At 38.6% G+C, this 25228-nt stretch overlaps 2 protein-coding genes across 7 annotated transcripts in view; both read left to right on the top strand.

The window, feature by feature from the left end:
• Positions 1-4857, top strand: part of C1QTNF7 (C1q and TNF related 7) — a 54180-nt gene extending 49323 nt beyond the window's left edge. For all 4 annotated transcript variants that reach the window (XM_051617913.1, XM_051617914.1, XM_051617911.1 and 1 more), the window contains one exon: positions 625-4857. In XM_051617913.1, the coding sequence (XP_051473873.1) occupies positions 625-1256 (632 nt within the window). In that variant the 3' untranslated portion in view covers positions 1257-4857. The remainder of the gene's footprint in view (positions 1-624) is intronic.
• A 4504-nt stretch (positions 4858-9361) lies between these two features.
• CC2D2A (coiled-coil and C2 domain containing 2A) overlaps positions 9362-25228 on the top strand; it is a 57866-nt gene continuing 41999 nt past the window's right edge. For 2 of the 3 annotated variants that reach the window (XM_051617883.1, XM_051617881.1), the window contains exons 1-10: positions 9362-9434; positions 10639-10748; positions 11019-11079; positions 11813-11893; positions 12169-12268; positions 17825-17913; positions 18428-18529; positions 21821-21997; positions 22171-22324; positions 23725-23861. In XM_051617883.1, coding sequence (XP_051473843.1) covers positions 10738-10748; positions 11019-11079; positions 11813-11893; positions 12169-12268; positions 17825-17913; positions 18428-18529; positions 21821-21997; positions 22171-22324; positions 23725-23861 — 912 coding nt within the window. In that variant the 5' untranslated portion in view covers positions 9362-9434; positions 10639-10737. Of the gene's footprint in view, positions 9435-10638; positions 10749-11018; positions 11080-11812; positions 11894-12168; positions 12269-14624; positions 14642-17824; positions 17914-18427; positions 18530-21820; positions 21998-22170; positions 22325-23724; positions 23862-25228 lie in introns of those variants that run through there. The other variant, XM_051617884.1, reaches the window with a different exon arrangement.

The raw sequence follows: 25228 nt of genomic DNA, 5'->3' as shown, positions 1-25228 counted from the left end.
ATGTAGACATGTATGATGAATGTGTGTGTATGTGCCTGTGTGAGTTTCAGTGTGATGCAGGTATATATAGTGAGAGAAAGAAAATATTAATATATATTTTAGATATGTCTATATGTATAGACTGAAATCAGTGTAAATAAATGTCAGTGCATAGCCTTCCTGCACATAGTTGCTAAGAACAATTTTGAAGCATTTGTGCCATTAGCTAGGAATAAAAGATTAGCAGGTATTTAGGTTCACACCGAAAATGCTCAAATAGTAGGAGACATTTAGTGCACAAGTATCATTATATAGGTAGCTACACTGCTGTCTGTCCCTGCAGCAGTGGCCCTAGTTCAGTCAGCAATGGATTGATTAGTCATCAAATTCTTCAAGGTGTAATCAAGACATATAAAAAAAAAGTAGGAGTATAGAAGCAAAGGATCCCCAGGCTGCAGAGCCCAGTCCTCTGTTCCAACCTGTCATTCCTTTCACAAACTTACTAGAAGATTTTGAAAGTATTTTTTGAGTATTTTGAAATTCTGACCGTGTTTTTCTTGTTTGTTCAGGCACACACAATAGCCCACACAGTCATTTACTGAGATGATATTTGCAACGATTAACTAACTTAAAATGTTTTTAAAGGTCTAAGAGGAAAGACTGGGCCATTAGGACCAGCTGGAGAGAAAGGAGACCAAGGTCAGTCTGGTAAAAAAGGACCTGGAGGATTGATTGGTGCCAAAGGTGAAGTAGGTCCAGCTGGACCACCTGGACCTAAGGGAGAGAAAGGAGACCGAGGAGAGCCAGGCGCCCCAGGGGTCTGTAAGTGTGGACAGATAGTGCTGAAATCTGCCTTCTCAGTTGGCATCACCACCAGCTACCCAGAGGAAAGATTACCAATTGTATTCAACAAAGTACTCTTCAATGAGGGAGAGCATTACAACCCTTCCACAGGGAAGTTTATTTGTGCCATCCCAGGGATTTATTATTTTTCTTATGATATCACCTTAGCAAACAAGCATCTTGCAATTGGGCTGGTTCACAATGGGAAGTACCGGATAAAGACATTTGATGCCAACACAGGCAACCATGATGTAGCTTCTGGATCCACAGTGATTTACCTTCAGCCAGAAGATGAAGTATGGCTTGAGATCTTCTACACTGACCAAAATGGTCTCTTTTCTGATCCAACGTGGGCAGACAGTTTGTTTTCTGGATTTCTCTTATATGTTGATACAGATTACCTTGATGCTTTATCGGATGAAGATGAGCTCTGAAGCAGATGATATCAAATGACATTCAAGCTGGACACCCCAGCACAGGCTTTTATCTAGCTGGGGAGGGGGTAGGGAGGCACAAAGATTTAAAAAAAATAATGTGGGAATTTATTTTTGCTTTGATAGGAGCCCAATCTGAGTTCATAAGGATCTTTCTAGAATCTAACCTGGATTTTTATTGAACAGCAGGGATATCAACAAAAGACTGTGTCACTCCAGGACTGATTCCTCCTGCAAGTTATGTTTATAATACTATTTAAACAAATTTAAGATATTGTATTAAGGATTTTATATAAAATATGCTAAGTTGCAATGTAGAATGGGTATTTTGTATATGACATTAAAGTAAAATCGAACAATTGGCAGCAAGATCATCTTTGGACATTCTAAGGCAGGAAACACTTTCAAAACAGATAAAACATTGATTTTGAAGAAGGAGAGGAATAGAGTAAGAATGTCAGCTTTGGGATGCAGCTAAACAGGTCACACCATACAGGTCATACCATCTGGTATTTTCACCAAAAAATTATGTTAATAATTAACTAACCTCCTAATAAATACAGGAATATTTGTACTAACTGAAGACTGCCCAATGGCCGTCATAAAAGAACAGAACAAAGATATTAAACATATAAAATAATTAAAAACTGGGAGATATGAAAACTTGGAGATAGATAATCAGTACTCAACATATTTTAATATAATTTCAAGTGGGTTTGCTATACTTTCAAGGCTATTCAGTGTCTTTATGAAAAATGTGGAAGAAATATAAACTTTTTGCTGAAGAAAATTATGGATGCAAAAAATCTGATAGAACAGTAATCAATAATGAGAATAAATTACATGGAACAAACTGAGTCACATCATTAAAGCAGACTTACTCATATTTCAATATGGTCAAAAGCAATGAAATAAATGTAGGTCACACACAAGACCAAAAAATGCATTTAGGAAATGAGTGAGCTTCAAAAAGGTACGTGGGACCTCCTAAATAACCAGCTAAATACATGTCATCAGAGTAGGCTGTTGCTACAGCCCTTTGGATGAATGATAAATGGAATTACGAGTTGGAGTAGAGAGTATTTACTTATGAATCTGCTACTTCTGTCAATGTTTCAAAAACTTACTTAAAAATGGAAAAAAAAAGTTTGTAATTCTACCTATGCAGATTCCACAAGAGCTGTAACAAGTTCAAGTTCTTTTTCTTGTCAATGCATTTAAGAGGTGATTTGATCACAGTCTCAAGTACCCATCTGGAGATAAAATTTCTGATAGTAGCTGGCACTTCCTTCTCTCAAATAGGAGCACAGCAAGATCCACCAGTGAGAAACTATCAACTCCCACTGGAAATGAGGAACCCATTTTGCCAGTGGTGGTAATAAATAATTTTAAAAGTACCTAGGAACATAATGAGCTCTCTAGCATTCAACGCCTTTAAGTCAAGACTGATAATCTTTACCTGGGTGTTCTTACTTTCCAAGAATTTACAATCTTATTTTATTCATCCCAGATTTACAGAAACCTGCTGTTTCTAACAGCTATTCAGATAGTTTCAATTGTTAATGGTCCGTGTTGCACAACTGATCCCCCTTTATGAACAAGGCAGAGGGAAATTTCCAGGCCTTTTCTGTGTACTTGACTTAAGAAAATGACAGCCAAATAAAATGACACAAAAATACCACTAAGATTGCAAAATAAGCACTACAGTTATGTCTGGAACGTTAATCTGTGTAGCCTGTACCTGGGCCCTCACTTCCCCCTGCATTAACACGCACATCTTCGAGTACATGATTGCTGCTTTATGAAGTGAACAGTTGCAAAGTCCTGTTCACAGATCAAACTGGCGATGCCTGGACAACCTTTATTTTATTTGACAGTGAGAAATGTGCAGTAGAAGACAAAAGTGGATTATTTTTCTAACTAGACATCTAATTTATTATGGTTATACAAGGGCTGCTTCCTGCGAAAATTATGGAAGAGAACACTTAGAAATTCAGTTTATCACTGTGCTGTACAATCATTTATACATCTGCAAATTAAGCACAATGTGAGTGCAAAATGCAGCCCAGTCATCGTTTACAACAATGATTGATGCTAATGCTTCACAGCCAGCAGTGCCTATACAAGGCACAAAGAATATCAGCATTGCTCAGTGATGTCTGCAATGAAATTCCATGGGACAGGACAGACAACCATGTCAGGCCCGTGACTTCCAGGAAGCATCAATCAATAAATGTAGGATTGCTGGACCTATAATGTGTATTTTGCAACAAAAGCAACTAGTAGAGGTATTTAATTGCATTAGTTCTTTGGGGGGGTCTTTTGGTTTGGTTTTTTTTTGGTTGTTTTTGGTGTTTTGGCTTGGGCTTTTTTATTATGGAAATATGTTAGCAACATTTTAATCAATAGAATGTTTATGTTAGGAGAAACAAGTCAATTTTTATTTGAAATATTCCACACTTCCAAGTTAGAAAATGTCCTATAAACCAAATCTTAGGAAAAAGTATGACTGATTTTCTTCAGTCTCTACAGAAACATATTTGGTAGTTACAACAAATTTTGAGACAACATGAAATTTCCACAACTGAATAGAGAATAAAATGGAGCTTTACAGTGTCAAGTTCCTGGCTGCAATCCTAACTAAAAGCAAACTCCTTCCATGTAATAATCTTGTAAAAAACAATGAAATGGAAAGGAGATATTTTAACCACACCTATGTTGAAAATGATATCATGTGAGTAAGTAAACCAAGAGTTATTGCTTCCCTTAACTTAATAAATGCTTAGATCCATGTTTGTACAATCATAGAAAAGTCATTTTAGCTTCCCTAAGTTTTCCCATTTGGATTCTGTAGTTATTTGAACAGTTTAATATTTTGTCATGAGCCGTTAAAAATAAGTAATTCTGTTGAATTATTTCTACAGTTTTTGGCAAGAAGAATGTTTTTATTGCAAGTATGGACAATATATTTATAGAAGTAGTATGTGTCCCCTGCCCTCGTTCAGGAGGTCAAGACATTATTTTAAAGTAAATAGATGTTATTATTATTTTACTTGAAAACAGATCAACTTTGATGACACGATATTTCATTCGGGGTATTCTTCTGTCTAAATTTGAATTTATATGAAAAATAGCTTGTGCTGAAGTCTTCCCACTATTTATACCAGTAGGTGGGGAGGTCTAGTTTGTTTTCAAGATGTTGTAGGATAACAAAGAGCAGAAACTCTTTGGGATTAAATTTTAAATTGATCAAAGATTTCTACACAATGTATCCCTCATTCTACACATACAAATTTATACATCCAGACCTAATTAGTCATCTCGACTTCCCTGCAGTCAGCAGAAACTCCCAGGAAAAAGCATGTTATTGCTGCAGTACTAACTCTTGGGCTTTCTGACTGAGGCTGGAAACACTCATACAAACCTGAAACCACCAGGAAACCTTCAAACAATAATAAGAAAATTAGTGTTCCTGGGATTCGTAAGTTAAATATATATATATTAGATATACAGATATATACCCACACACACTTGGGATGTATGTATGTAAATATTATGTAAATATACATAAGTAAAAATAAAGTTACTTGAAACAAAATAACTCCCACAATATTTTACTCTTTCAGACTTTCATTATACCAGGTAGAGTGACATCAAAGAAGCTGTCAGTCACAGGTTCCATTGCTGAATATTTTTAATCTAGATAGCTAAGTAAATATTAAGCTCCATCATCAAATTGATATGAGTATTTTATTTTTGAGAAATACCTTCACTTTCTTCACTACAGGTTAACATCCATATGGTTTACACTGCTATACATTTTTTTTTCGGGACCAATAGGTCCTAAAGATTTTTTCACAAAGCTCAGAGAGTACAGAGAAAAAAGTTAGTATTGGATATCAGTGCTGAAAACATTATCTGCATTCTTCACATCTTTTTAAATCTACCTAACACCTTTTATGTGTTTTTGTGACAGGAAAAAAAAAATCTGACAAGCAGCTGATTTTGTTCCCTACAAAGCATGTTTCATTAACTGGTACAGTTTGTTTAATACCTTATTTATCTTCCACAGGTCACCCATTAGGTTCAGTTCATATTTATTACTATGACATTTACTGATTAACTCACTTTTAACTAATAGGTTTAATTTATCCATTGACAGGCAATTCATACTCAGGATAACATGCTGAAGTTGTACTAGGTAAATTGGTAAGTAGGAACTTTAATTTTATGTGGAGATGTGGCTTACTTTGTACATATATTTCAGTTGGTAATGAATCCCATCAAAAAAATAATGCATGAGAATAAACTGGAGAAAAATAAAGCTGAGAAAGCAATATTACACAGCCTCTCTGAATCAGTAATACATTGTTTTCAAGAAGAAATTTATTCCTTTCAGTATAAAAATTTAGACTTCAGCTTACAGAGCATTTAGAGGTTATATTCATTTTCTCGTAACTTCTTAAGTTAACACACCAAACTGAGTCAGTATTCCGAATTTCAGAGGCATGTTTCTTCCTTACACTGGCATGAAGAAAATTCCAAGAACTCTGACAAAGTTCTCTGTCTCTGACACAGGGTTTTGGCCTAGTTGCATTCATCAGATCAATTCATGAAAGCTACTACCTAAAGCAAAAGAAAAACTAATTACACACATTATACATGTATATTTTAATATTAAATACCTACAAAGAAAAATTTGTCTCAGGTTATTTGGCATTTGGTTTATAACTCTCAATTCTGAGTGTAACTACTTTGGTATGAACCAGCAGCTACCTGCTGGGTGAGGTGTAAGGAGATTTTTCCTCTATGCAGACTCTTCCTGCAGAAGCATTTATTAGTGTAAAATTTATCTTACCTGACTTTTATCTCTAAGGATCAAAGATCATTGCTTAGGCTAAATTAGCTGTTAGCTCTCCTGTCACCAGTGAAAAGAAATAGGTGGGGTAAATCTGTTTATATTAGGTGCCTACCTTAAGAAAGGAAGAACCTGGAGATACCTGTCTCTTCATATTGCCTGTATCGATGTCACTAACTTAGGTTAGCCTTTACATTTAAGATGGCAAAAGCTAAGTAAGATGTCTGCTCTTAGAGAACGATCTGCTAAGTGGAAAAACTGGCATAATTGAATATGGCAATTTATATGCCTCACAATTAGAGAGAAGATGTGGATTGATGAGAACATAGAAGTACCCTTGTAATGATGGAAGTGACCTCTTGTCAGACTTTCATAAAGTATTGCTCAAGTTCCTCCTAAGACTACTTCAAATGCAATAACTTGGCTGTCCTCCAAAAAATTTCAGGTGGGCTAGATAATCCTCTCAGGCCTCCATATTCAACACACTTACATATATATATAATATATTGATGTTCTTAAGGATACTTAATTGTAGGTGTAGAAAAATTAATTGTATCCTGGAGTGCTTCTGCTTATTAAAAAGAAAAAGTATGAACTTGTTTCTTTTCAATTTTAAAGTACCTGTCAAAATCCTAAACACAATACAAAACATACCGCAGTATTTGCAGAATCATGTCTGTGAAAGAATAGTCTTGTTTATGTCATGTTAACAAAGGGATGAAAAATACTGAATTCTTGAAAAACGCAAATGAACTATGATTCTCAGAAGGCTCTAAAGTGAACTCTTTGCAAGCAGCAGATAAGGTTTCCAGAAATGAGTGAATTGTATGAAGGAAAAGTACCAGCAGTCCCTTTTCCCTCTCTGCTTTCAAAGTGTTGTTATCCCTGGGCTTGAAAGACAGTGGGAAGGATTTAAAGTTTTGAGTTGAAAAACAATCTTTAATCATCTGAAAACTCGTGCAGCATATATAGCAACCTAAACCTTGCACTGTCTTCAAAGCCTGAGAATAAACTCTTGTTGTTCATTATCCACTACTCATTTTAAAACTGTTTTACCCCTGAACTTGGGGTGTGTGATCCCTTAGCTCCTCGGGCAGCCTGCACTGAGGCACTACAAGCTGCCATGTGCCCTGCCTGTGCTAAAAGCCATCCTTGGCCATCACTGACAAAATAAGGGTTTATACCAAAGTGTGACAGTGTCACATCTATCAGAGCAGAGCTGCTCACATCATCTTACTTGGAGCACTGAATCTGCTGTCCAGTTTAATCAATGACATTGGGCTTGCCTTTGTTTTTATAAAGCTGACTGAGATCAACGAGTTGTTCTCTGCCCCAGGAAATGTGTGGTTTGAATTCTGCATGTCTCCTGTGAGTAGAGTCATTGTACTAACGTGTTTTCAAGCAGCTTTCCATCCTGTTAAGCAAAGGTCTCCCACTGCTCTTTTAGGATATTATAGTAATGTTCCTTACCTAATGCTGTTCATATTTGTCCATCATTTAAGCTGTTTGTAGAACTGTGTCTGAGACTGGAATAAATCGCTGGGACATAGATGCATTAGCAAAATGAGCTGATGAACGTGAGCCCTTGCCAAAACTTTGGATGAAGGTTCACCCACTGGATCATTTCCACAGTTCCACATACAGTGAGACTTAGCAGATAACAGAGACTGTGCACCCTAAAAAAACCTCTCTTCTGATTACTTTTCTTTCCCATTCTTGAAAGCTGTTGTCATGTCAGGTGTTTTCTAGCTCTGATGCTTCCTCTTTTAGCAATTAAAAATGCACAATCCAAATCTACAATGACTGTTTACTTCTTCCCTTAATCTCCTTCTTACAACAGTATTCAGAATTGGGAAACAATTTAGCCATCTCTTTTCATGTGATTCCAGCTCCTAAAACTTAGCAATAACAAACCTTCAGATGTTATAGGGACTGTTTATATAAAGAAAATTATAAACAGGTCTAATGACAACTCCAATTAGTATCAGCAATACTGTTTATTCTGGTCATACTAAAAATACTAATACATGTTTCCATAAGAAATTACTTTGTTAACAATCCAGTGCAGGAGAAAAGACCCCTCTCCACATTTGAAGGAATACTATAAAATATTTTGTACCAATAAAAATTAGGAATCGTATATAAGACAATCCACATTTCTAAAAACTATTTGATAGCTCTGACATTTCTGCTATTCCTAGTATCTACATAAGCTTGTGAGCATTTTACAAGTAGGTAACTTACTCCCCCTCTAACAAGGGTTTAAGGATTGTATTTCTCTTTAAGCAGGGTCTAGAACAACCCTAATGAAGTTCTCATACCCTTCTTTTTTTTTTTTTTTTCTGCTGTCCAAGTATTAAAGTATACTGATAATATAATAAAGTTATGATTTGTCTTACTTCTTACTCTGGTTTCAGGATCCACCTTCCCCAGACTCAAAGCATTTACCAATACACTTTTTAATCCTAGTGTGGCAAAAAGCCCGTCTTTGCAAATTAGAGCTGCTGAAAGGGTATACCTTTCTTTAATTCTGCTATGTTTCCCACTATTTTTTCCCAAAATGACATGCTAGGAAGTTCGCTGAGGTTTATGCTGACTTGTAAAGGTAATCTGTAAAGAATAATGCATCTTGTCCCCTTGATACAGCTTCAGTTAATAACAACTGGCTACTGACCGTCCACTTCAAGGATTTATCCCTACATGACTGATGCCAGGGATTTTTTTTCAGAGTTAATCTAAAAAAACATAAATAAAAAATTCCTTGCTGGAATGCTGGCATATAGTCTGAATTAGTGGTTTAACATCTCCCTGTAGTCAACAGAGTAAGACAGGCTCTTCAGCAAATGATTGATATTCAGGAACCACTGCTCTGAATTGTACACAACCCGAGAAGAGTCTGTGCCTCTCTAGTTACAGAAGTGTACAGAAATTAAGTCAGATAATTTAGAAAAGTTAGGTGCTTAAAGTTAGGAGGAGTGACCATCTTGATGGCATTTCAGTCTGAAATAACTATCCTTGATCCTGGAAAAAATATACTATGGATTTATTTCTTTTTTTTAAGTCAGTGCAGAAACTGAAATGCACTGCTGTCTGCAGGAGCTGCAGTCACTTCATCCTCCTCGTACTTTGTTCATGGCTTTCCCTTTTACTGGAAAAGAAAATGTTTACAAAAAAGAAGTCCTCCGGAACTGTTTTAGTGGTTTAAGGAGGCGAATCTGACTCTTCCGCTTCCCAAAGCAAAGCTGAGGTTTTGTTGCTAGGGGGAGCGCTGTGCTTGGCTCTTGTCTGTACACCGAAAGCTGCTGAGTAAGAAAGCCCAGGTAGGAAACAAACATTTTCCTTTAGATCTGTTTGAATATCACTGCATTCTGAGTGTTTTCATCGATAAGACAGATTTAAGAATCAAAAATCCTGAAAAATATCTTTCAGTTGCTGTTGATGCAATTATTTTTTTAAAGAGCAGGGCGAGAAACTTCACTGCGTTTCTGTTGCCAGATTTAAGTGCTTTGGAAACAGCCTGAGATCTAATGGAGAGCTTTATAGTTCATGCATCCAGTTGTTTATTACATTTTACAGTGCCTGCTATAGTACTTAACTTCAAGAAATGCTAAAAAAATTGTTAAAGAAAGCAGCCATAAGGCCCTTCTGCTATGTTGCCAGCGCTGCCATTTACATGTGCCTTTAGGAGAGACTTTAAATTTGATACATAAAGCCTGATATGAAAAAGAGGCTTATGTGCCAAGGAATAAAAACGCTCTCCCTTCTTGTGGTGCTGTATTTTTTGTGCCATGAAGAGGGTATTTGATTAACTTTGCAGGCAGCAAGGAAATGTTGCCATTTTTGGGAACATCACCCTTAGCCCTGGTGAGGGAATTGGTGCTGAGGCAAATAGAGCCGTGGTTTGGGAGACAGTCATATTTGTCTCTTGTTTAGGTCAAGTTCAGCTCCTTGTGCTAGTTAAGACTTACTCAGAAAACTGAAAACCCTTGAGGCTAGTAGCTGGTAAGGGCTGAGCCTCAGGCAGGACATGTGGCTCCTCCTCTGCTTTTTCAGATTTTTTAATAGGTATTTCCTAAGGGATAAAGAGTGATCTTCATATTCCACCCTGGGTTGGAATCACTTTTTGAGGCAAGTATGCACTAGCATGTACATACCCAGTACAAAGAAGTGATGGGGAAACAATGGATGACCTGTGCAGGCCTCAGCCAGCCCTCGTGACAGAGGAGATTTTGCCAGGTGCAGAAAAAGGCCCCACATTTTACTCCCGAGTCGTTTCATTGGGATTTTGAAATCCAGAATAAATTATGCACAGGAGCAGCTACATTTGCACAAACTTTGAGTAGTAAACAAGTACAGGTGAGGTCACTTTCCCTTTGGCTAACAGTAAAGCAGGACAGGAGCCTGCAGCAATAGTAGCAATGAATTGAGCTATATAGGCACAGATTTAAAAACTCCCTAAATGCTTGTAATCAATAAAGCAACTTTCTAGTGTAAACAACGCTGAAGTGATTTGGTGGGTTCCAGGTTTGGTAAAATTGGAACGCCAATCAAGTCCAAAGCTAGAAGCAGGAGAAAAAAAGGGATTGAACATGTCTCTGTGCCCCAAGTCCTGTAGATGACTTTATGGACTATAGGTGAGTTATTAAAAAAAAAATTAAAATGTAACAAGTGTTCATACAGTGTGAACAGGCTGGCATTATTCAGTTTTATGGAAAAATTAAATTAATGGATGCATTTATTTTTGAACCATTCCTTTCTGAAAAAAATAAAATTAAGCACTAAGTCTGTGCTTTAAATGACATGTCATTTGAGTGTTCAGGGTGAAAAGCTTACATGGAATGTATCTCATTATGCACATATTAAAACCTATCTCTCCTGAGTCACTCCTGTGTTGCCTGTCACAGCCAGGTGTCAGCCACTGACCAGATGAACCGCAGTGAAGAATCCCAGATGATCATCATGGAGGTTAGTGCCCAGATAGTTGAGACAAAAATGGTGTACGATTGTTTTCCACTGAGAGTAATAGGAATTTTATATATATACAAGTATATAACTGCAAAAAGTAAAACAAGTCAGGAGTGTCTTGTAAGCTCGTTAACCCAGTCAGTGTAACATTCTAGTTTGTGAAGGTTTGCATAATTACTCATTTCTACGCAAAAAACATTGCAACCATACACACCATATGCTGTAAAATAGGCACATTTTAGGTGTATAATTTTATTCCATGTCATATTGATCCAACACACAGGTAACTTCAAATTATTATTTGAAGGTATTTAGCCTTCAGTAGGTTGCAGAAACAAGAAGTTAACGTTTTCTCGTCAGCAGACATGCTTTTGAAATTACCACATTTAAACTGCGATTGGTGCTATGTCAGTAAAATGTCTGGAGGGGGTGGGGACGGGACCCGAAACGTCTCCGTGGTATGAAGAGATAAACTGTAGCGATAAGGCAGGACCTTTTAGATCTGTCGGTGGGCTTTAATCTTGCTACCAAACAGCAGTGTGTGCTAACTTCAGTGGGTGTCCGGACTGTGGCCTGAAACTGGCATCAGTGAACAAGTGTATCTAGAGAAAACTGCTTAAATCGGGTATTTAACAGGTATAAATCGGGTATAAACAGATTGTTTCTGCGGGCCCGGGGACAAGGCCAGCCTCTACCGCACAGCACAGCACAGCTCGCTCTCTCTCTGTCAAAGGAGTTCCTGGATGAGGACGCTGCCCAGGTGGAGAGGCTGAGGAGGACGCTGGCAGCTCGGAGGCACAGGAGACAAACAGCGGTGAGCGCCCAAAGCTCCGCCGCCCGCTCCCCCGCAGCCCCCGGGCCCCTCGCGCCGCCGGCAGCGCTGCGGGGCTGGGGCTGCGCCTGCGCCGCGGCCGCCGGGCCGGGCCGGGCCGGGCTGCGCGCTCTGGCCGCCGGGCCGGGGTCCTCGCAGGGGCGGCCGCCCGCCCCGCCCCGCTCCGCTCCCGCCCCGTCCCGCTCCCGCCCCGGCTCCCCTCCCTCCCGCCCCGTCCCGCCCTCAGGCGCCGTCCCTCTGCCTCTGCCCCGCTCCAGCTGCCGGAGGCCGCGGGTCCCCCCGAGCCACGGACACAGGAGCGAGGCCGCGACAAGATGGCGGCACCGCCGCCCGACGCCGCCCCCCCGGCCCCGCGCGGTGAGTGAGCGTCCGGCTGCGGGGCGGGCCGGGGCTGTGCGGGGCGGGCCTGGGGCGGGCCTGGGCTGCGCGGGGCGGGCCGGGTCTGTGCGGGGCGGGCCTGGGGCTGTGCGGGGCGGGCCTGGGGCTGTGCGGGGCGGGCCGGGGCTGTGCGGGGCGGGCCTGGGGCTGTGCGGGGCGGGCCTGGGCCGGGGCGGGCCTGGGGCTGTGCGGGCCGGGGCGGACCTGGAGCGGGGCGGCCCGAAGGCCACGGGGCACTTCGCCCTGTGTGTGTAGCGCGGTGGTGCTTCCACTTGGGAATTGCCTGCGGCTCGTGGATGGAGACGTGCTGCGGGATCTGGGCGCAGCGGGCGCAGCGCGCTGATTGCTCCTGCCTGCGGGGCGGCTGCCGCAGCTCGCTCGCCGTTCCAGGGACGGGGGTGCCCGTCGTGTCCCGAGTCATCCCGGAGCGTGGAGCCTCCGGGCACAGCGGTGCGCGCGGAAGACAGGCCCTCGTGCTATCTCACCACGAGGAGACAATGAAGTGTTCTTGCATAAAATACACAACGTTTTTCAAAGGTGTCAGTGTAGGCCTGGAGTGTTTACATATTTGAATGTGAGCGTCACGTTTTGCGCTTGAATTCGTGCCTAAGGGGGTGTGTGGGATTCTTGGTGGGCTGCTTTAACTGTCGTGTGAAACGCAAAAGTGAGCGCAAGAGACTCACTGGGTGGGAAGCTGTTAGAAGTGAATGGCTAATTGCAGGCTTGAAAAGAATGGGGGTTGTTGGTACTCAAAAACTGATCTTCAGTTTCTTCATCAGAATCTCTGCAATATTTCTGTTTAATACTTAGGGCAACACTAATGTTGCGAGTGGTACTGCATGGGTTTATGGGCTTAGCTAAAGAGGATGCATAAAAGAGCTAATTAAGAACAGAGTAACAAGTCAACCAAACCAAAATCCAGTGAAGTATAAACAAGCTTAATTTTTCATAAATAGCAAAGTTTATGAAAATAAAATGTATGTATTGTTCTTAAACTCATTTTAGCAAGTTACAGTATTTGTTACAGACATCTTCAATTTGGGGATGTTTCCAGCTCTTTCAAGGTTTGTGTAATTTCCTTTTGAATGTTTTTTGACTCTCACTGTGCCAACTTCTGCTAGGAAGTGATACGCTGTTGACAGATGGTTTCCAAACAGTTTTCAGAATTGATTGCATGGGAAAATCAAGAGACACCCTCTAGTGATGGTTGTTTTATTTTACAGAAGCACATTTTCCAAGAATAAACAGACCAGCACAGCAGTACTCTGAGAATAAAATTAGCCATTAGTTCCCTTATGTGATAAATGTTTTGCTCGGTCTTGCTGCTTCTGAAATCCCTGCCATTCTGCTAATTTTGTATGATTGAGTGAAAAGTACTGCATGTGGTATTCTGATCAGATTGTATGATCGTAGTATAGTTTATCCATTGGATCTATATTTTTTTAAATTAACATCTAAATTTTGAGAAAGACTGCACCTTGAGCTGAAGTCTTCATGCATCTATCCAGAACTTACTTCAGTCTTTTTTTATTTCCCCTGGAACTCAGTCTGACAGATTTGTAAATAAATTTCCAGCTTCTATATATTAAGCTTTGGAATATGCTGACACTGTATATGCTATTTTGTTGCACAGTCATAAGGTAAAAGTAGATTTCAGTTCCTCACTGCCTTTACTAGGCTGAGGATCTGTGTATGAATTTCTTCTTGTCATTGGGGGGTTGGACTAGATGATCTTTTGAGGTCCCTTCCAACCCCTATGATTCTATGATTGTCTTGACAACTGTTGACTAACCATTGAAAAAAACAAATGTAAACACCCCCCCCCATTTTCCAGGTGCCACTGAAAAATTTTATATAGGCAGATTCCTCTACTATCTTCTGTTGGTTTTGCTTTACTGCCTGTGATAATGCATTATGTCTGTTTCTAGCGCTTTTTAGTTTGCTGTGGTTTTCACCATATTTATTCATTGTTTGTGTTTAAAGTATACACCCCTTTTTATGAAAAGGGGACTGTATGTTTTCTTCATTGTTGAGTTTTTTTAACTTTAGTTTTTGAGTTTTTTAATTTAATTTGTTAGTTACTTAGTTGCAGTTTCTGGAGTATCTTACTTGCATCCATAAAAAATATACTGAGATGTTTCTAGAACCTATGCTAGAAGTTACCATTCCCTATATTCTTTCAGGTAACTGATGCTTGGTCACTGCATAAATGTCTGTCTGTGCCTGGTTTCTGCATCCTCCTCAGATAAATGATTGCTGTCAAGACACTTGCAGCAGTTCTGATTTTGCACCAGTGTAAAGAACTTTGAAGTTGCGCAGAGACCTTGTGGGTTTGGGCTTCTCTGAATACAGGTGAAATCAAGGGACAAGTTTATTTTATTTTCAGGCTCTCAGTTTGCTTAATTTTCAGTTTCACTATCTGCCAACCTTATTAGATCTGCTCAAAGTAAAATATGGAGCCATTGTAGGAAAATCACAAAATCACAGAGTATTAGGGGTTGGAAGGGACCTCCAAAGAGGTCCCTTTTTTTGTTGTTTGGTTTTTTTGTTTGTTTTGGTTTTGGGGTTTTTTAACTTAAAAGCTCACGCTAGTGGAGATTCCATAAGTATTTAAAGGACTCAATTCCAGTGCTGGATTACCCCAAAAGTTAAAAAGCTTTTCCAGTGTGTAACTGCCTTCCTTATTGCAATTAAAGTATTTCATTTCCATCTCCAGCAGACACAGCCTTTCTGTGTGCAACAGCCTTTTGTGGGCTTCAAGCTGTAAGACGTTGAGCAAATGTGACTTCTGACATTTCTTGCCTGCATGATTGATACACAGACTTTATTCCATCATTCAAACCTAAATGCTTTAAAGGCACTAGGCAGACCCTGAAAATACCTGCTCAATATGTGGCTTGAATTTATTAACTATTACTTGCTTATCTTTTTAAATGTGATTTTTCAGTGACTTGCATGCCCCCTGCTCCCCTTGTGTATTTGTGAAAATATTGACTACTGAGAGATGCTTTCTCAGAAGTTGAGATGCCTGCATCTTCCCATTGTTAAAGAACATTACATTGGCTTGAGAGGTCTCGATCTTTGCTAGTCTAGGCCTTCTGTTATTATTTTACGGTCTTTTTTTTACAAATAGGCTGTCTTTTTTCTAGAGTTAAGATATGACTGATTTGTGCATGCCTCTGCAGCTTGCTCTTTCCCATTCTTAAAAAAAGTCACTTGCTCAGCATTTTGGAACTTGCCAGTTCTCCACCACTGCTCAGAATCACTGATAGTTCCAATGTTGCTGCAGCCAGTTCATTATTGGATACTCTGCAATGATGCTTTTTAATTACCTCAGTCTGATGAATATTTATCTAGATTTTGTCATCTGTTTTGTCATTCATTCTTACCCTGTGTTACTCTTACTGAAAAGGCAAAATGCAAGTAGGCTTTTCTGTGTGTCACTTCTTAGTGTCTAAACTGAGTACGTGCTTATTTCTCTCTCTAGTATTCCCCTGCTAAGATGATGGTTGTGGGATACTTGCTTTCCTCATATGTGTCTCATGCTAGTGATACTCACTTTGTGTCTTGTTCTTTCTTTCCAAATTTTCCAAATACAATGAATGCTTATTTTTACAAATATATGCAGTAAATTGTGTCATTTGAAAAGACTAGGCTTCTCCCAAATCTTTTTGATATTTCTGAGTATAATCAGTATTAGTGAGGTTTATCTTAATCTATTTTTCCGAAAGTGGAATAAGGTAATCCAATAAATTAGATGGCACTTTGATATAGTAGGTAGCCTTTAAATGTTTAAGTTGTATATTGAACATACAGAATTTTCTGCCGCCAGTAAAGCTCTTGAAATAATATTGAATCGGCCATAATGTGATGTATGTTGTGTGACATTATCACTTCTAAGCCCTTACCCTTTGCTGTTTTATGTCCTTTTCATGAATTTAATGCTGTATATAAACCTGAAATCACCCTTTACTTACACCTTGGCAAACAATGTTCTTTTGTAAGGGCAAAGAGCAAATCAGTGTTTGGCTCAAAGAACTGACAAGCAATATAATTCTTTAACTGGAGGTAACTAAAAAAACGTATTTACCTAGAATATCATGTTCACAGATTAAAAATTAAAGGAAAAAAAAAAAAAGCCATGCTCCGTAAAGCACGTGTGCAAAAAGAGTTGCAGGTTTTTCCTGCTAACTTTCTTACAGTTCCAGTGAAAGGGTCAGAGTGTTCCAATGTGCAATGATGGAGCTCCTTCTGGAAATAACAGCTATTTACAAAAGCTCAGAGGAAAAAAAAATATTAAAATCCAAGGATTCCACATCTAAGAAGGGATGCAGAGCATTCCTCTTTAAAAAGTTAATACTGTGTGTTTCAATCAAAGTTAAATTTTCAGTAAGCTCCTGAGAATTTCCAGGTGAACTCCAGGGCTCCAGTGAGACTGAAGAGGTCTGTGCAGATGAGAAGACAATTATGTAGCTAGAATCAGTTTTATTAATGAAGAAGTGAATTAGGTCTTTGAAAAACAAAAACATATAATTAATTTCTAAGCTATTAGGCATATAAAACTATGTTTTCAGCTAAAAATATTCTGGAGACTTTCATAAAGAGGATAACAGTGACTCTTCTACAGTGGTAGTGCAGTCCAAAAGAGGGACATGAATTATCTTCTCAAAATACTGTGTAGAAGACAACCATAATTGTGATTAATAAATAAAGCTGCTGGAAGTGATGCCATTTGCTTACACATACAATCTCATTTATGTTGTACATTTAAAATTCGTTTTTATATGAGAGGATATGTTGTAAGTATCCACTCCTTTGTATTTCTGATCCCAAGAGTGTAGCTTCTCTGTAAACTCTTAATTATTAATTATTTTTATTTGGGTATCAGGGAATGCAGCAGGGTCTGGGGTGATTCTAGTAATATTTCTTGAACTGTAATCTAAGAGGATCTGGTATGTGGGAGATAAGGGGGAAGAATGCTTGTGCATGAAATGGGAATTTACTTGATGATACTGTCAGTCTTACATGGGACAGGGTAAAATGCATCTTACTCTCTTCATTGCACTAGAGCTATGGCTCAGAAATGCCACTGGATAAATTAGTATTTTGTCACTACAAACTGCAAGTAGCTCTGAGCTGAAAAAGGAAGCAACTCTTAAGTTCTTTACTGTTCCGATCACACCCATATCAGGATTTAGAACACATCACCATTCCAAATTAGATCTAGACAGCTCCGGCTAACAGCTTATAAAATGCCAGGTACTTCTTTATGTATTTTAAACAGATAAAAAGTGTGTATGCACTTAAGGTCATTCATAGCATATAATGAAGGGTGTATCTATTGCAGCTAAAGACATTCAAGTGATCGTCTAAAGGTCTGAATTTCAAAAAATGTTTCATTCCTTCACATTTTCCCATGCAAGTTCTTTCTGCTGGAACATGGAACTCTGGTGTATATATATAGTTTTATTTTGCATAATTTTGTTTCAGAAAATACTTAATTTAAATGTATTACTGGTTTTTTTGGTGTTTCAGACTTGCCACCTGCTCCTTCTACATCAAGGGCAAGCTTTGCAGAATGTTCTGTTAGGGAGCGAATGAGAGAGAAACTAAAAGCAGCAAGGGTGAGATCCTTCAAAAGTCCTATTTGATTGACTCTTGTCTTATAAATACCACCCACTTCACTTCGGTTGCTTAGTGCTATGTGAATCTGAATCAGGAAATCTGCTGGTTTATTTCTAATGCTAAAATAATACTTGGTCCTTCAGTACAGTTATTTTCCAGTGTATTTCTATTGCTGTATTTTTCTAAAGTTTATATTTAATTTTTTTTTTTAGTATAAAAGTTACCATTTTTTATAATTCAAATTATATAATCATTACAAGATTCTTGTGTATTTTTGTAAAAAAATTCCTTACACTATTGTGAAATAAGTGTATTTCCTTGTAACCTTGCTGTGCAGTTTAATAAGAGGTATTAACATCTAGGTCTGTAAAACTACTTAAGCTGCTTATGTAGTTAAAAAATTCTTATCCGTAACACACACATGCATAAGTTGTTGCATTCCTGGAAATTACTGTAGCTTTGGTCTTACTATATTTCTATTGTAGCTAAGCAGGGTTTTGTTTGTTTGCTTAGTCAAAAGCTGAAATTAATGCATTACAAGAAGACTCCAGTCCACATCCAAGGCGTTCAAAAAGCATCAGAGAAAGGAAAACAGAAGTCAAAATGGATAAAACGGTAAGAAGGTTTATTTGGTCTTGCTATTTTGATAGTTAAAAACTGAAATATATCAAAGACTACACGTATTCTTGAAGATCAGTTTAATTTATTTTAATGGGATCAAAATTATACTGTTGTTTGAATCAGTAAGCAGGAAGGAACGTTTCTGATTATTGCTGTTAATGTATGTATTTAACAAAAATAATTTGCTTTAATTATTTAATTAGACACAGTGTGAAACTTCTATCATTTACAGGTACATGACTTCTCTTTCTCTTCCTCTTCTTCTTTCTCTGCCTTACTTAAAAATTACTGTAACAGAAAGGACCGCTGTGTCATAGCTTTATATACATTTGTAGGGTGTAATTACTAAAGGCTGGATATTAATTTATGTCATTGTGCTGTACTGTATTACCATATTACTACTTTTTATTCAGGGTTGTTTTAGTATATGCATGTTCTTTGTTACAAAATTAATTTTGTATTTAAAAAAACAAAGGCTATGTCTGTGTAGAGCTTGCACCCAGGTATTCTTCAGAGTTCACGAAGAGATTGTTTGCCTGTAGAAAATATGTTCCAAAGAGCATGTGTGCCCAGGAATTAACAGCATGTAGCACTTTTATGTGGAATTCCAAGCAATATTAATTAGCCTAACTAAATTGCTTTTCTAGGGGATAAATATCTATTCCTGTAGGTTGGGTTACAGTTTTTAGCAGTGTTTTCTTAGGAAAAGTAATTGTTACTGCTCTCAGTTAAGTAGTATAGTTTTAATATGTTAGTATTAGGAAAATGTGGAAGTCATGCCCTTATTGAAGTTAGCTGCTGATTTTATATATCTGAAACGTTCCATGTGTTGATTTCATTTTCTGTACTTCTTTATGGACGTGTGAAGTATTGTTTTGCTGTTAAACAAGCGGCAATCAGGTTGCCACGGTTGAGATTTTATTTTTCCTGGTTTTATATTGAAGTTTAGGTTGAATAGATGTAAACTTGAGAAATGTCTTCCTGTAATCTGAGTTCAGGCCACAAGAAGGAAAATCACGTGTGTCAGTTTGACTCAGGATATACAACAATGCTCTCAGTTCCCCCCCCCCTCCCCCCCAGGTAGGGAAGGAGAGAGAGAAAAAGAGACTTGGCTGGATTGAAAACTAAACTACACAGCTTTAATTAAACACTAATGATATAAGAAAATATATACAATTATATACAAATGCGTTCAGGAAATGTGCAAACCCCTATTGCTTCCCCCCACCCCCAACAGCTCCCACAGCATCCCCTGAGCTGCCAACAGTCCCGAAAAGTCGCGGAGCTGCTGGAGAGAGCACAGAGAGATGAGGGTCAGGAGAGCTCGAGCCTGGGGGTCAGTGGTGATGGATGGACGGAGTCCTCCCTGGACCCTGGCCATGGATAGAAGAGAAAGGAAAGAAGGAGCAGGAAGGAAGTTGTCTTCTGTGATCTCTGACCTTCCTCTGAGCTTACATAGATACATGAATGGAATTATCTCTGGCCAATTTTGCTGTCTGTCTCATTCAGCCTCCTATTGGGGGGTCATAGATCTCCCCATAGTGTCTGAGCCAGCAGAGTAAAGATGTGACCTTGAAGTCCTGGCAGTAACATAAACATTCCAGTGTTTGTTATCAGTCCAAGCTGGGAAATTTAGTGCTAGTTAAAAGAGAGTTTACAAAGGAAAAAAATCAGTAAAAGGAAAATTGGCTTAATCCTGGCTCAGACCAGGACAAGGTGGAATGTTAGATGTGTTTATGTTGTCTGGGCCTGATGAAAATCACTTAGAAGCACTTAAGTGAACTTGCTGAAGCAAGCTTAGAACAGCATAGGGACAGAAAATTGGAAATTGATAACTATGCTGCCTGCTTTCTTGAAAAGGCAGAGTATCAACCATGGAGTTTTAGAGCAGCCTAGCATTACTTGTTTGAGAGAGCACAAAATAAAGAATCAAGTCTGTATTTAAGGCACAAGCAACAGACTCTACCTTTTTTGAGGCTTTTCCTGATTGCAGCAGGTGCTCTAAGAGAAGCAGGCCGTAGCACCTCGGTTTTTTTCCCTGGCCAGCAGCGTCTGTCTGCAGCACCTTGCGGCTCCTCCTCGCCTTGTGCTGTCTGTCAGCATTTGTAGACGGGAAGATTTCGCATTTGCTGCCCCGTTTCTCCCCCTTGTGGAGCTGGGCACGTGTGTGGCTGTGTTCCGGAGCGCAGAAACGATGACCTCATCAGCAGTGAAAGTAAACTAACGTTTATGGAGAGAACCATTTCTTGGTTCTCTGCAGGAGAAAGGAAGTTAAGTAATAAATATATATATACCCTTCTTTCTTTTTTTTTTTTGCTATACTTTTGCTATGAAAATGCAGTATATAATTTCTGTATTCAGCTGTTTGTCTTTTTTTTTTAATGGATCAGTAAATGTATTTCTAATTTATGTATGTATTTTTTATGCAGTCTGATAATGGTAAATTTAGGGATATGCAAGAGGATGAATTTCACTTACCATAAATGATAAAGTTTTATGATTCTGTCAAAAAGCTTAAGCAAAAGTCAACAGTAAATACCAATTCCTTCATTCCAGTAACTAATTTAATTTAGACTTTGTCTGGTTTCATGATTCTTTTTGCCAAAGCAGAAGGAATTCAGTCTTAAGCAGTAGAGAGGGTTTTATTTAAAAATTCACAAACAGTATATGCTAAATCTTGAAGTATAAAAAGGTAACCTTCATCAAATATAAGAATGGCTTTGGGTCTTTTGATTATTGGAGCTTGGTGGTTTCTTCTATTCTTTCTACTGAATGCCACCAGTTGGCAGTCACTAATCTGCAAATTGCTTTAAACTTATATTTATTAGCCACAAAATGCTACTGTTAATTCTTTTACTAGAGGATTCATCCTAGCACTAAAGGAGCCTGGATAATTCAGAAGCAAAATGCCATTAGAAATTTCTCTTCATATCATTCACCTGGTTATCTGCATCATGGCCAGAATTCATACTTTGGCATTTCTCATTCAAAAATTCTTTATATTTAAAACAATAAGCTGGTTAGAATTGAACTAGATGACTTTTTAAATAAAACATTGCAGTAAATATTTAATGAAATAATATTATAGCAATAGAGAAAGTTTAATGTATCATGTAAAAATTTCAGTCAGCTTCGGCAATTGAGTGAGTTCTCTGGTAAAATAATTATTATCCTGTGACAGGTGTTTCTACATGCTGTTACTGCTATTACTAATGGAAAGGTATCTTTACTGGCCCTAAGTCTCTTAAATAACATAGGAAAAGTATCTTTATCTTCTTTTCTTAGGTCCAGAATGATTTTCCTTCTGCTGAAGAGGCATATAATTTCTTCACCTTCAGTTTTGATCCTGAACCAGAGAGTATAAAGGCTGGAGCCAGGAAAAGGAATGGATTAAGTGAAGAAGAGGAAGCAGAAGAGGAATGTGTAGAAGCTAATGAGGATGAAGAAGAGGAGGATAAAACGGTGTGAGCTATAGAATAAACGTTCAAATTTTTATTCAGACTTCTTTAGTTAATTTTAATCCTCTAACACAAAATGGCAACATTTTTTGTCTTAAAATTCTGAAAGTATACTTTCTAATGATCTCAATTTTAAGCAATAGATGAACTAACAGATATTTGCACTTGAAACTATAGGATGAAGACGTGCGCCTAGTTAAAGATGATGATTTATTTATGATAGGGCAGACAGCTGAAGATCTTGTAGTTATGAAACCTGCTGATTATGAAAGCTACTCTGAGCAACTGAAAAAGGAAAAAGAATTTCTCTTCATTCCCAGCAAGCTAACAGGTATTAAGACTATGCTTATCCATTTTGTTCCTGGATTTTGCATGGCATGGCACCGTTGGATCTGCTGAAAAATCTCGTATCAGACTGTCTCTAGCAGTAGAGAGATATTTAATTGCAATACTCTGACACTGATCATCCAGTCAGGTCTGAAAAGGTCTGAGAAAACAGATTGCCTGGGAACACCCACACCTCAGCAGGTCACCAGCTGGTGTGCTAGCAAGTGAACTCAGGGCACGTGATTTGCTATGGAGTAATTAGCTTGGTGCTGTCTATAGTAAATTCAAGATTACTAGCCCTTCTTTAACTGGGGTTTAGCTGTTAAATTATTTAACATATGCAGAAGGCTACTGGGTACACACATGTAGGTACTAAGGGTGGCTCATGTACTCCACATTATAACTTACATTGTTTCCTCACTTGGCCACACCTGTACATTTTTCCATGTGGCAAGTTTGTCAAGAGTCATGTAAGTAATGTCAGGATTTTTGTGATTCAAGGGGCCTTTTCCCAAAATCTGTTTGGAAATAGTTTGGAAATAGACAAGATAATGTCTTTGAGCTTTTTGCCTTATTCCCATAGAACTGCAAAGTCCTAAAAAATTGCTGTATAATATCACTTGCTATTTAATATTTGAAGTGGAAGAAGCAGAAATAAGTCTCTCCGTAGTCTGTACCAGAATGGTATCTGCACAGCTTTCAATGCAGTGTCAAAATAATTGACATTTGCTGCCTCTGTTTTTTCATGTCTCCTAACTTAGTTCTGACTTCTTCAAGTGTGGTCCACTGTGTTCTGGTTTAGGGGATAAATTTTATTGTAAGCGTCAGTACGATCTCTCCCTATTTTGAGATTTTGCCTTTAAAAATACTGAGCCCATACACACCAGTGAAATAATCCTGCAGGCAGAGCTTTAAAGATGTCCTGCTTTTGTTGGGCTAAATGACTTTTTATGCATATTCTGTATTTTTACAAGAGTAGCTTAAGCAAACTAGTAATTTTAGTTATTAGTCTTAGTTAAAAAGTTTCACTTCATCTGGGAAAGGCTTGGAAATGTCTAGTCAGTTGTTGCTGCTAAAGGGGTTTTACACTGTTGTACAAGCAACCATTAAAACTAAACTACACTAAGGTATTTGAAATATTTTTTGTTGAGGAAGTGTTGAAATAATTAGAAGACTTGTGACACTTGTATGGCAGATTTAAACCCTGGATCTGTCCTGATTGAGTAAAGGACCTTTTTAGGTTTTGCATTTATTTCTGTTTCCTAGTTAGGAAAATATTTCTAATAGCATTGTTAATATGCAGTGCCATTCATTTTAAGAATGGCATAGGCTCTTGGAGAATTACTAAACTAGAACTACAGTTATAAGATATTTTATATGCTTTTCTATTTAATTTCTCATTAGTGTCTGCTTCCGAGAAGATGCCTGGAAACATGCAGCCTCGGTACCTTGAGGATGAGGGTATTTACACAGGAGAAAGGCCCTCTGTATCACAATCTAATCAAAATATTTTAGAAAACAGAATACTCAGACAGGAACAAGTAAGTCTTAGTTGTCTTTTTAAAACCATTTATTTATTAAGATAATGTCTGGCCAGCAGATTAAGAGAGGTGATTCTGCCCGTCTACTCTGCCCTTGTGAGACTTCACCTGGAGTGTTGCGTCCAGCTCTGGAGCCCCCAACAGAAGAAGGACATGGACCTGTTGAAGCATGTCCAGAGGAGGGCAACAAAAATTACCAGAGGGCTGGAACACCTCTTACGAAGACAGGCTGAGGGAGCTGGGGTCGTTCAGCCTGGAGAAGAGATGACTCCGGGAGGACCTTATAGGGACCTTCCAATACCTGAAAGGAGCCTGTAAGAAGGCTGGGGAAGACCTGTTCACTAGGACATGTAACAATAGGACAAGGGGTAAGGGTTTAAGCTAGAGAAGGGTAGATTTAGGTTGGACATTAGGAAAAAGTTTTTTAATATGAGTGGTGGATCACTGGAATGGGTTCGCTAGAGGTGGTGGAGGCCCCATCCCTGGAGACATTCAAGGTCAGGCTTGATGTGGCTCTGAGCAATCTGTTCTAGTGTGAGATGTCCCTGCTTATTGTAGGGGGTTGGACTTGATGACCTTTGGAGGTCCCTTCCAACCAAAGACATTCTATGATCAGTACTTCATTTTGTTTTAATTAGGTATGTAGATGATCATGGTAATTATGGGTCTTTCATCTTTAAAATGTTTAGCGGTGTCAGACATAATGAAATCTGGATTTCTTTAGGAATGTGTTTCAGTGTATCCCAATAGTTAGAGCACCAAATTGGGTCTTAGAAAAAGTGTGTTTTCCTGGCTCTGCTTGTAGCCTGCTGGGGAACAAATGGCTTCCCTTATCTGTGCCAGAGTTTAGTTACCACTAGAAAAAGGGTAATTGCAGTTTACATTTTTTATAAAATACTGTGAGAGCTCGTGGTATGCATAAAGACTTACGTAAGAGCTGGGCAGTGTTGTTAGTATTTACTGGAAGATCGTAACAAAAGGAAGCAGTATGAAATGGCTCTTTTCTGTGTCCACTGAAGATAAAGTAATATAAAGTAATAGACTTGTAGAAGTGTGCTGGTTGGACTATAAGGGTAATTAAATATTGGTGTAGATTGTCTGGAGAGGTTTTAGAATCCTTTTAGGTTTTTAAGAATGGCTTGTGGAAGCATCTGTGAAGGTGGCCTGGATATATTTTACTTTTCTGAATTATCCTTCTATACACAGTAAGATGTGTATAATTTGTTATAGGTTTAAGTTACTATGCAGCAGTTGCCCTTTATTGATGATTCTATGAATTCTTCATGGGCTAGCAGAGGTACTTTTATGAATCAGATTGGGACTATTTGGGTCTAAAATGTTTAATTAACCAGCATTAACCCAGTTAG

This window comes from Apus apus, chromosome 4, assembly GCF_020740795.1.
Source record: "Apus apus isolate bApuApu2 chromosome 4, bApuApu2.pri.cur, whole genome shotgun sequence".
Taxonomy (NCBI): domain Eukaryota; kingdom Metazoa; phylum Chordata; class Aves; order Apodiformes; family Apodidae; genus Apus; species Apus apus.
Note: the sequence above shows the minus strand (reverse complement) of the source record. Positions and strands in the feature narration are given on the sequence as shown.